The 12,751-nt window shown below is 49.5% G+C and overlaps 1 protein-coding gene across 1 annotated transcript; it reads right to left on the bottom strand.

Moving 5' to 3' along the window:
• Positions 1–7,889: 7,889 nt before the first annotated feature.
• Positions 7,890–9,336, bottom strand: FPOAC1_013144 (uncharacterized protein; the record flags this gene model as incomplete). Its single annotated transcript, XM_044857486.1, has 4 exons — positions 7,890–8,471; positions 8,524–8,654; positions 8,718–9,005; positions 9,057–9,336. The coding sequence occupies 4 exons, from the start codon at positions 9,334–9,336 to the stop codon at positions 7,890–7,892; spliced, it is 1,281 nt and encodes a 426-aa protein (XP_044701669.1).
• Positions 9,337–12,751: the final 3,415 nt, after the last annotated feature.

Here is a 12,751-nt window from a genome sequence, read left to right as displayed (position 1 = left end):
GTACAAGACTGAGCATCTGTACAGTAAAGGGCGAAATCGGTTGTCCCTTTTCCTCTGTCTTTGGTTCATACCCCACCGGGCATTTTAGCCGATGGTGTGTTGATCAAACAGTTACTTTTCAATATTCATACAATATTAAAGTACTTTTCACCTCTCTTATCACATTGATACCCCTAACCATCTCTGGGAAAGATTTCTCTCCGTTGTCCGCTGTTGGCGAAACACTGATCCGACGGACGAAAGTCTGTCCGATGGAGATAAGGGTCACTAGGGAGCTGTGCGTGGTCGTGAGACATTGTGTACCCAGGCAGAACGTAGGCAGCAATATACTAACTTAAGCATAATTCAAACTATTGTATGTAATCTCAGCACAAGAAAGCCCACAACATTGAAGTACCTAAAGGGCCCAACAATTCAACGACAGAAACAACTAACCTCTTCTCATGTTACACTTGCAACATCAATAACACTCCCATATAACATAAGATGGCTCAAGACCAAGACATGTCTGACAGTCCCAAGCTGCCATCGTCGGGAACAAAAACCACCATCAGGTCTACAGAGACCCTCGCAGACAATGCGGACATCCCCAACATCGAGATGGGTAGTTTCGTTACCAGGGACTCAGGATCCAAACAGCGCCCAAACTACGGGTCAACGGCTCATGTTCCTACTAAGGATGGTGGGAAAGCGCATGCCTTAGCTATGATCTGGTCGTTGGTGCACGGTTCGACGAACCATGACATGAATAGGGCGATAAAATAATTTCTCGTGGGTAATGACCGCTTGGTTTTCATTCCTTGTTAGTGCCAGGATCGCTCTTGCCATTCATGTTCACTCAGTTTTGTTCTCCACTTGGACTTCCACAACTTCAGAATAGTGGGAAAGCGTTTGAATATGAGGTTGCCAACTTTGGCCACACCCCACGGCACCGCTCCGTGCCTGCCATGTGCTTATTTATTTTTTTCTACCCATGTTAATTGAGAGGGGGGGCGCATATCCAGGTAAAGAAGTGCCATTAACAGTTGTCGAGTTAAACGTTCTATCTAATGATAAACGAATGTGCATATACATGAAAGATCTTGCCACATATGTCGCTCTTAGGTGAACATATTCACTTGATAGAATATTAACCCATGTCTCCCTGTTGACCATCTAGAGTGGATACCATCTAGACTAGGTAGATTCCGACATCCGCTCTTCGAAAATTCTTCTCTTTAGAAACGTCTTTGACATGCCAACAATCTTCCTATCGTCGTGTTCTGCGCATCTTGTACACCTTGCATGTAGTGGATGGTATCGTGCAATGCATCCAAATCTCTGCCAAGCACCAGTAGCAGTTGGCCCCCGTCCACAGACGCGTCCGAGTTAAGCTGTCTTGCTACGATCGAATGCGCGGCAGCCCGTTCGAGAGGTACGTCTCTGTGGTAAGGGCATGGATCCAAACATGCTCTCGATCCTGAAACAGGCAGGAAAGCTTGTCGTCACATCGTACTTACACTTCCTGTCTCTACCGAGCGTGTACACATGCAGTATTCATTCGAACCACGATTGCTTGCAGGCTGGCGAATCTATCTACCGATGTAGATGAAATGTAGATGTAGATAGATGTAGATCTACATCTATCTATCTACCAGAGGGCATGTGGGTCATCTATCTATCTACCTGGAGGTCCGGTAGATAGACGAAATGTAGATAGATGCCAAGACGGCTGGTGAAAATTGGGTAAGGTAGCTGTACTTTCTCGGTACTAATGGCATCCTCCTACTCCGAAGTATTGATATCTCTGACGATCCCTTCCCCAACCGTCCTCCCATTTCCCGATTTCCCCACGCCCTCCCCCTTTTTCGATTGGGTCTTGGTTTGGCAGATTCTCATTGCCCTTGATGCCACCCAGAACATTGCCCAAATGGCATCTCAAAGCGATTTATTTAGTTACACAACTGATGCTAACATATCGGAAATATCCTATCCAGGAGATCCAACCTTGCCGATGCGCGATTCCTCGTCTCGCAGCAGCTGTTCAATCATCAAAGACTGGGATGCAGTATCGCAGGCTGTCCGCAGCCATTGGGTCCTCTCAGCTCGAACTGGACAAGCTACCGGCTGGTTTTGGGCTCACGGCTATGGCGTTCAAGCTAGGTCCAAAGGCAATGAGTCTGGCCCCCATACGTGGCCAGGGTTCGGATCAATTCAACGAGCATCAACCATCAATCAACGGGCGTCAGAGATGTTTCAATATCTATCAATCAATTTCATTACTCGCCAAGACATATCAATTCAACGAGATGGCATCAACGTTGATGAAGTTGATGTTTGTTGACGGCGGACTGCAGGGTAGGTGGGCGGACCGAGGCAAGATATTTCGCGCGCAACGAGACGCGTCGTTGACGCGTTCGCCAACAGCAACCACCTGACGAAATGCAGAGCTCGGCCACCATTGCTCCATCATCCACACCGTCAACGCCTTTGCGAAGCAAATCAGCCTCCCCTCATCCCCACGCTCATGATGCCAACTTTACAGGTTCTGACCCCCTGGACCTTACTGACGAGGATCATGATTTCGTCTTCGAACGATTCAAAGGCTACACCCTCAGTGAACGCAGGTCATCTACAAGACAATGGGTATGGAAGTTCGGCTTCGATATCTCAAAGGCGGGCAACAGTGCCACATGGGTCTGCGGCTTTTGCGTTAAGAAGCGAGACCTTCGACCCTCACACTACGACGCTCGAAACCTCAGCAACGTTGAGCTACATCTCTCGAGCTTCCACAACGTGCGCAACGCGAGCGCGAAGCGAACCGTACCGAATACTCTGAAACGTCCACATGACATGGCGGATCAGATGTCGGTCGTTTCGTTCTTTGGCCTCGACGTCAACGACGCGAATCAGCAAGCTATGGCGAATCGACTGGTTGCCTCTTTCAACAAGGAGGAGTTCCAACGCAAGATGGTCAAGTGGATGGTCAGCGCCAACCTGCCCTTCCGCACCGCGCAACATCCCTTTCTTCGCGAAGTCCTCGAGTATCTCAGCCCTTCGGTCGGCATCCAACGCGCGCACATCAGCGACAAGAGCGTGCGGGCGATTGCGTTTCGCGAATACGAGAAAAACAAGGGGCTGGTAGCCAAGACGCTTCAGGAGAGCCCTGGTCAAGTTCATCTTGCTTTTGATGGCTGGACTTCAACAAACGGCCTCTCACTCTATGGTGTCAGTGCCGTATATCGCGACCGACAGGCACAACCCCACAAAATTGTGCTTGGTCTGCCTGAAATGGATGGCAGGCATACTGGGAAGAATATCGCCGCTGCGGTTCTCGAAGTCATCAGCTCCTACGATATCGAGAAGAAGATCGGATATTTCACTGTCGACAATGCATCGAACAACGATACGGCTTTGGCGGAAATCGGGGATGCCCTGGGCTTTCATTGGCCAGAGCGCAGAGTTCGCTGCCTGGGTCATGTTATAAATTTGGTTGTAAAGGCCCTTCTTTTCGGCCAAGATTATGAGTCTTTCGAGCGGGATGTTAACGATGGCCTGCTTACTGTGCAGCGCGAACACGAGCAGTGGAGGAAGAGAGGACCCATTGGGAAGCTTCACAACTTCTGTCAAGAAGTCAATCGGTCAGACCTATGGACGAGGAAGCTTATCTCGGCCCAGGAGCACCGCATTCGAGAGGCAGCAGAAGACTCTGGGTTCAAAGCCCATAAACCAGTTAAGGTTGTCACCGACAATGCCACCCGATGGCTTTCGCAATTCTACATGATGCAACGCGCGCTTCGACTAAAGCCTTTTTACGATACCTTCATATTCGAGGCTAGGGCACATTTCAACTCTTAGAACCGAACAAGATGCGGCAACTTGAGGAAGGGCGTCAGAGAACCCTACTTTCTCCAGGAAGGCAATAGGCTGGAAGAGAGTGATTGGGAGGCAATACAAGCTCTCCATGACATCCTTCTCAATTTTGAGCTTGTCATCAAATCCCTGCAGGGCGACTCCCAGTCTCGCGAGAAACAGCGAAGCCTTGGCGAGGAAGCCATTGACCAGATTCATGGCGCAAGTTGGGAAATCCTTGATGCATATGAGTTTCTCCTCGACGGCCTCGAGACTGCGAAGGGCATCGTGGCAGGTCTTCCTGAAGGTGATCATTTGGTCGTGAACGTCAACAATGCGTGGAAGAAGCTCGATTCCTACTACGCGAAGGTGGGTGAATCACCATTGATCTACGCTGCCGCGGTTCTGAATCCTGGGAAACGTTGGGACGCTTTCGACGGGTGGTACGAAGATCACCCCAACTGGATCGACGCAGCGAGGCAACAGGTGCACCGCCTATGGCGTGAACAGTACAAAGATTTGCCGATTGACGCTGAAGACGTCCTCGAGCCGCCTAGGAAAGCCCTTCGTCTTTCGACCAACAAATTCACAAACTTCAAAAAGCAAAGGCGAGACGTCAGCGGGCAAACGTCAGCCTCCTTGTCACCATGTGCGTCGCCAGCGGCAACTGAGCCGGATGAGTTTGAACTATGGGAGCATGATCACGCTGCAGGCGATAAGCATGTGGAGGACCCGCGTCTTTACTGGCACAAGAGAAGGCAAAAATACCCTCGGCTATCACGCATGGCTCTAGATCTACACACTGTACTTCCCATGAGTGCTGAGGTCGAGCGTCTGTTTAGCGTCACCGGTCACATGGTGGTTCCTCTGCGCAACCGACTGCATGCCGATACTCTTTCACTCTGTCAGACCATCCGGAGCTGGTACCACGCTGGTGTGATCCAGGATCTTGATCCAATGTTGAAGTGGACGGGCAACATGATACCAGATGTCGAAGAATCTGAGGATTAACAGCTAGAGGCTTGGCTTGTCAGCAAATATGGGTGCAACACCTATCAACGGATACCAACATCTATCAATCAATGTCGTTTGTTTATCAACTTCTATCAATCAACCCACCTGTCATTACGTAATCATCTATTATCTATCAACGAGGTGTTATATTGATGCTCGTTGAATTGATCCGAACCCTGTGTGCCCGAGGTTTCCGTACGCCACAGTGGATCGAATATTGCAGCTCAAGTCCTTGATATCTTGACAGCCTACCAGATTACCGAGAAAGTAGGATATTTCACGCTTGACAACGCAGAGAATAATGATACAGCGATGGGGGCCATTGGTCGTGAACTAGGCTTCACTGGTGCGTCTCGCCGAGGCCGCTGTTTCGGTCACACGGTCAACTTGTCAGCAAAGGCGTTGCTCTTTGGCGAGAACGCAAGCGCTTTCGAAGAGCAACTCTCCGGCGCGTCGGCCCTGCCGGAAGCAGACTGGGAATCATGGAGGAGCAAGGGCCCTGTTGGGAAGCTTCATAACCTTGTCTATGACATCTTTCGGTCCAGCAGATTGATGTACTTGCTGCGAGATCTTCAACAAGATGCAATCAGCAAAGCCAGTTCGTTAAGGGAACGATCGAGGAAGCCACTTACCGTGGTGCGAGACAATAATACCCGCTGGCTTTCCCAACTGTACATGATCCGTAGGGCACTCAAAATTCGGCCATATCTTATCTTACTGGTGGTAAAGTACAAACAGGAGTGGGAAGATGAGAATAGGTCGAAGAGGACGGGTCAGGTCAGGAAGTCCGCAAAACTGCCACGTATCTGCGAGGAGGAGAACAAGCTAACGGACAGCGACTGGGAAGCCCTCCAGTGCCTGGAGGAGATATTGACGCATTATGAGAATGTAGCGAGGACTTTGGAGGGTGACGGACAAGTTAGAAAGAGAAGGCGAGGGTTTCTGGGCTCATATGGTAACATATGGGATGTGATTCTAGGTTTCGAAGAGCTCCTCTCGAAACTAGAGCAATACAAATTGCTTGCAGCAGGCTTTCCCGACGCCGAACAGTTCAGGATCGGGATTAATCTCGCCTGGGATAAGCTTGAAAAGTATTATTCAGCTCTAGATGAAACACCCATCTACTATGCCGGTCTTGCTCTCCATCCTGCATACAAGTGGGCGTATTTCGAGCACACTTGGGACACCCATCCAGAATGGGTCGACAAGGCTAAGGAGATGGGTTACCGAGTTTGGAGGACCGAGTACGCGAATTCCGATACCCTCTCTCAAGCAGACGAGTCAGACGACCAACGTCCAGCAAAAAGACGCAAGTTCTTCAGCCCATTCGAGGCCAACAGTCGTCATATGCCAGCAAGATACGACTCTTCAGACGATGAAGCAGTCAAAGGTGATGAATACGAGACATGACAAGGTAGCCGCGAAGCGAGTGACAGGAGAGTTCGCGATCCTATTACGTACTGGCATGAAAGGAGGTTGAAATACCCTCGACTTTCGCGGATGGCGTTGGACTTTTTGACCATTCAGCCAATGTCTGCAGAGTGCGAGAGGCTCTTTTCAGCTGCAGGAAGAATGGCGGTGCCGTCGCGAAGCCTTCTGGATGCCCAAATTATCTCCATCTGTCAGGTATCGCGGTCATGGTATAGGGCTGGGATCGTCAAGGAACTGGATCCGATGTTGATCTCGTGGCGCGAGGAAGAGTAGATTTATGAGGGTCTTGGGATGAGTGATGGCGAATTAGCAGAACAAGCAACGGCATGGCTGAGGGCTCAGGGCGACGAGGGAGAGAGTGAGGGTAGTACCATCCATGATCAAGAGCGCAAGTCACGTGAGCGAAGTGTACGACAAACCAACCGTCAACTACATCCACCAAAGGCGCTGGTGTAGCACACTACACCCACTACACCGGACAGTTGCTTACATAATTTACACTTACACTACTCTGGGTCGAAAATTGTAGTTGGTGTAGTTGATCGGAACCTTGGTCAGGTCATTGAAAGCAACCTTTGCATACTGCAAAACATCCAAACTTTGAGAGATGAATTACTTGATCTGTTCATTTCAGCTGTAGAAACAGCTGACCGTTGAACGGACTGTATTAGTGCGTCATTTTGGCACATGGCAGCCATAGCTGGACAGTCGTGAGTTGATATCGGCTATCTCCGAAAGCTGCCTCCTGATTTCCCGTGCTTCTAAGTCTTAGGTAAGTAGGGGTTGCCGACTGGCTTGATAATGAGTACGATACGGCTGTTGCCGCGGCAGTAGCAGGAGACATGCTTGGCAGCTTCCCGAATATCGGCATCGGACTCCTCGTCGATATCGGCGGTGGTGTGCCAAATCCAAAACATGACATACGTCTCTGCGACATTGTGGTCAGCAGCCGTGACAGCGGAAAAGGTGGTGTGTTCCAATTTAATCAGTTTTTCCAAGAGACAGGATTCTTAGACCAACCACCGACGGTATGTACGTACTGTGTAGTTTGACTGCAGATTTGAATTGCAGTCCCATAACTATAAGCAAGAGGATTGGTACGGCATAATGTCAATGTCAATCGTTCACCGGCCCTTACAGGGCACAATACATTTAACCAATGAATAATAACCTTTTATCCTTTACCCTTCAACCATGGCTGCTCATACTCCCCCATCTGACGATCTATCAACCCTGAGCTTTCCACGCCATCCATCTATAGAGGCAAATCCCTTCGCTTTGCAGCTATTACGCGCAGATAGAGTGATAAGACTTGCTAGGTTGGCTCGCCTGGGCCCTTCGGGCCCACATGAGCCAACGGGCAATATAGTTCAGTTTAACTTAATTTATTTTTGGCTACTTAGGGCGATTGGTCTCTGCCTATCGCTGTGCAACCCTTATTGGGTAGGCAACGACGTCGAGATGATAATGTTACAAGCGTGGATTTCCCACGAGCCACGTATGGTGTCAAATGACTAGCCTAAGCAATCTCGAACTTCGCCACCACCAAAACCTCGATAACTCTACTCACATAAGCAAACCCGTTGTAGTCATATAGTCCGTTTCTTAAGTAGTTAGTCGATATTAGCGCCGCATTCCAAACACGAGGCCTTCTCAGTCCAAGTCTTATCACCACCTGTTACGTTTTCACGCAGGTCGCGGATCTCCCACGCTGTGGGCCCGTCTCGCATTTTGAGGTTGGCCTCAAAGAGTCCTTGGTATGGCTTGGAGTCTGCGATCTTCTTCTTGCGGCCTGTCTTGGCCAATCCCTTAACCGATGCGGTGGTGATAGACCTAGAGGGCGTTGGCCCAGCTGCTGGGGTTTCAGTCTCACGAGGCGTTTCGCGAACAGCCTTCTTGACGTGGATATTGACTTGAGTTGTCCCATCCCGGACATCGACCGTAGACTGGGTCTTCTGCTCCTCGGCATCGACGGGCGGTAGAGGATCCGTTGCCTCCTCGAGCTTCTTTTTCTCCACCATCGATCCCTCGGTTCGATGAGGTTTATCGGTTCCCAGTCGTTCGTATACTTGCATGAGAATGTCGTGGGCCATACATTCCTGATGCATCCATTTCCCGCACTCCGAGCTCGTGCATCCTATAAGGGTCTTATCGGGGTTGGCGGGAGTTTGGCATTTGCATATAAGTTCAACCGACTATATGCATATTAGCGCTTGCGGAGTCAAGATGAGGTACCACGCAACATACGGAAAGCTCCGAGGTACGGCAGTCGTATGCTTGACGCCAGTAAAGCTCGTCTGTAATCTCCTCGTCATCGAACTCAATCCATTGATTGACGGTGACGGGTCCTGTAACACTGACAACATTAATAATATCCACTAGAAAAGTCGGTTAGACGCGCTGCAGCACAGCATAATATCGGTCAGTATGCTAGAACATACTGTGGTTGGAGGCGATCAGTTCCTTAGCGCCATGGTACGGCTGGCGACCTTGCACAGTCTTCTTGCCGTCATGGGTTCCGCGAGGCAGCTCATAGGGCCAGTACATCCAGTAGACGCGGGCGTAAACGTGATGCTCATCGGAAGCACGAATCTCGAGGACGCGCGCGACCCAGTCATCATTGTTCTTCTCAAAGCTACCTTTGCCATCACGTTGATACTTTTGTTGCTCAATGGTAAACTCGTTGGCAACCTGAACGAACCCTTCGCTGTAGTACTTGACGTTGTTGACTGTCAAGAATCAGCCATACTGAAGAAGGCGAGATTTCATCGGATACTCACGGACAAAGCTGTTGTAGCGCGTCATATCTTGCCATTGTTTCCTGGGTTCGACCATGTAATGTAGATCCATGGTGTCGTGGGTCTTGAACCTGCCGGTTGGGGAGAAGGGAGAGATTTGAAGTTGAACTCGCTTATCGTCATCTTGGTGTTCGCACTTCTGCTTCTTGTTCTTATGGCGTTCCTGATCGGCGCGCGAAGGACCTGTCGCGTAAGAAATCGTAAAAGGGCAATAAGCGCGGTTCTCCTCCACGACAGATTGCAATCTCTTGCGATTGCCCATTGTGGCGTTTTGACGCGGTCAGGTATGCACGCGTCGAGAGTGAGAGATGGAGGGATTTGCGGATACAAGCAATGAGTCGTGCAATGAAAGGACAAAGAAGAACTATGGCATACGAGGGAAGAATGAAGAGATTGTCGTGATGATCAGTGTAATGAATCTGCGATTTCGCATCAGTTGAGCATAGCCCCAGTTGTCTTTGAGAAATGAGCCGCGGGCGGCCTGTATTGTCATTTCGCACTTATCCTTACGTCATCAAATTGGGATTTTACGATTGGCCGAGAACGGCCCTGGAGTGGAGTTTGCTTGCAGCCAACTGGCTTGATGAGGTGTTGGAAAACTGGGAATCCCCCTTATCTTCAGGATTCAGACTGTTAGTCTGAAAGCCCTAGATATAAAGTTTAAAGTCCCAGATGAAATCAACTAGAGATATAAACCCGAGAAGAACTCTCATCTCAACAATGAAAAACCAAGTTTGATGAAAATATACTGTTCACCCAGTACTACTGCGCAATATAAACAACATAACGTAGTTGATAAGCGAGTGCAACAGACAAGCGAGTGCAACACAACATCCCAACATCTCAGATAGAAATAGCGATAAAAACACAACAGACTATTAATTAAGTAAAATTAATCGCTATATTCTTCTAGAGACATAGCGACAACTATCTGACAGGTCCTTGCATTATGTCCTGTCTTGCCGCACGCTCCACATCGCCTTTCCTTCATTCGCGTAGGCCCTCCTTGACCACCACTTCTCGATGGGCCAGCCACCGCCTGCGCATCAACATCCGTTTGATCAATTACTTGCCTTCTGTTGAACGGATCGCGTGCGCCTTGATGTCCTTAATTGTATGTGTCTTGTTCAACTTTTTTTCCCCCGCCTTCCTTGGAGAGGGGTCTGCTTATTATGCTTTCCTGAATGGGTCTAGGGTCGCCGACAGCTGACCGATAGGTCACACGATACCCCGTGCGGCCATCCTACTGTTCAACAAGTGATGACTCAGAGTCAGGTGCACAGGGCGGCGATGAGGGCATCTCGACTTCGCTGCCATACCTGGGCATTTGAGTTAACTCAAACCTTAACTCATGAGTTAACTCATAACTCAAACTCACAAAACTCATATGAGTTGAGTCTGAGTTATCGCCGCTGACTCATGAGTTAACTCATGAAACTCACGCCGGCATCCCCACTATTTCAACCCTTGATTTAGTCTAAGTTAAGTTAGCTTGTTGCAAATTTACTTTGTTGCAAAGCGGCCAATGGCTCATACTCATCCGTTCGGAAGCTTCAATACAAGTTCCGCAGCTACAATGGCGATGGCCAACAGACTTTCTCTCTCTTGAATTCATTACCTATACCATTAAGCCATCGCTATGGTAACTATCGGAATCATCTTATGTGCCCAGCACACCCTCTTCTAATCCCGACTTCATCGATGCTGAGAGATTTTTCACCAGAGAGAAGGCAAAGCCTCGCGCTTTATATGTTTGCTTGTACTGCAAGGCGAGCCCATGGAAGGATGGCTATAAGGGCAATGCGCGGCGTCACATAAGAAATCACCACCCGTGTCTGATCGGGCTCTCCAGCCGGCAGAATCGATCTCAGCAATCTCTCGACACGTATATCACCTCATCCACCACGCCATCCGCGGCAGCATTACGGAATGCCTTCAATCGGCAGGCCTATATCGACGCTATCATCGGCCTTGTTACGCGTCGCAGGGTGGCCTTTTCGATGGTTGACTGACAGGTTGAGTGGGATGAGCTAAAGGACCTGGCCCTAGCATGCAATCCTGCTATCGAGTATAGCCTAATCACTTCCCGACGTACAGTAATGCGCTATATTTCAGCGAACTATGAGTTATACGCCGATCATTTGGCACAATCCCTTTGGTCTGCCGTTTCGATGATTCACATCTCATCTGACCTCTGGACATCGCCACATCGGCATGGTATGCTAGCAGTATGTGGACAATGGGTCGATAAGGACTACGGGCTCCGAAAGGCGCTCCTAGGGCTGCTAGAATGTCCAAAAGACCACTCGGGTAAGTCTCAGGCCGGTCTGATTGCTGATGTCCTGAAGCGCTTTGGGATTCAACGCGTGGGATATCATACCGGAGATAATGCAACCTCCAACAATACTTGCCTAGAGGCGTTATCAGAAAAGCTTTTTAACGAGCGAGAAGTAAGTGAAAGGCTATGCGGTGACTTTTTTCCTGTCCCAGCTAAGTTCCGCCTAGATTATCTTCGACCCTGTCCGCCGCCGTATCCGCTGTTTCGGCCATATTATTAACCTTTCCCTTCAAGCTTTCCTTCTCGCGCGCTCGAAAGAAGCTCTACAAGCTGCTCTTCATGCCACTGGCGATGTCGCTGGTGCACAATCTGTCGAGACTTTCTCTGCTGCCCTCGGTGAGAGTGCGCCTCCTGCATCAGATATTCCGGTGGATCAAACACTGGAAGAGAACCATGGGAGACAGCAAAGAGACAGAAATGCTCGCAGAGTAGAATTTAGTGGGTGGGAAGGTATTGGTGCTCTCCGGAAGCTCCACCATCTTGCAGTCTGGCTTCGTAACTCCACGATTCACAGCGATGACTGGCGCGAAGCTGTGGATCGCAGTCTCGGCCTCGACAACACAACGCGATGGTCCTCATGGTATAAGACCATCGGTGTTGCCCTCGATAAGAAGGTACAGATCGTCCAGTTTATGGTAGACCATGACAAGGACATTGGCCTCACTAATCTTCTAACGGGCGTTGACTGGGATATACTATCGAAAACCCATGCTTTTCTCCAGCCTTTTACTGAGGCAACGCCGATAACAGAAGGCGATAAAGCGAGAATTTGCAGTACACTGCGGCTGATGGATGGTCTTCTCAGCCACTTCGAGAAAGCGAAGGTACCCGATGTCTACCTCGGTTCAAGATATGATAGTCGCTGATTTGTTAGATACACTACTCGACCCCGGAATTCCATGATAGTCGCATGCTTCATTCTATCGAAATGGGATGGTTTGTACTCAATAAATACTACACCATGTCTGAAGAGGCTCCCGTTTACGTCGCCGCTCTTCTTCTCGATCCACGCTGTCGGAAAGCATACTTGGATAAGAACTGGAAGAGTGCATGGATAAATCCGGCGATTGCGGGTGTCCGACAGGTATGGGAGGAGGAATACAATATCAGCAACAGCGTCAATGATATAGATGGAGACATTGTAACTACTCCAGAAGATACTCCAGTCGCGCCAGGGAAGCCGCCTTCGCAGCTACAGCTTTTGCTGCAGGAGATGGAGGTCGAGACGGCTGTGTCAACAGACAGTGATAACCTAGAGGCATTTATCAATGCTCCAGCTATCAAGATTGATTGCGAACCTCTAGAGTGGTGGTGTCGCACTGAACAACGACGGCAATTT

Source organism: Fusarium poae (assembly GCF_019609905.1).
Source record: "Fusarium poae strain DAOMC 252244 chromosome Unknown contig_1, whole genome shotgun sequence".
Classification (NCBI taxonomy): Eukaryota; Fungi; Ascomycota; class Sordariomycetes; order Hypocreales; family Nectriaceae; genus Fusarium; species Fusarium poae.
This window is presented reverse-complemented; position numbering and strand designations above follow the sequence as displayed.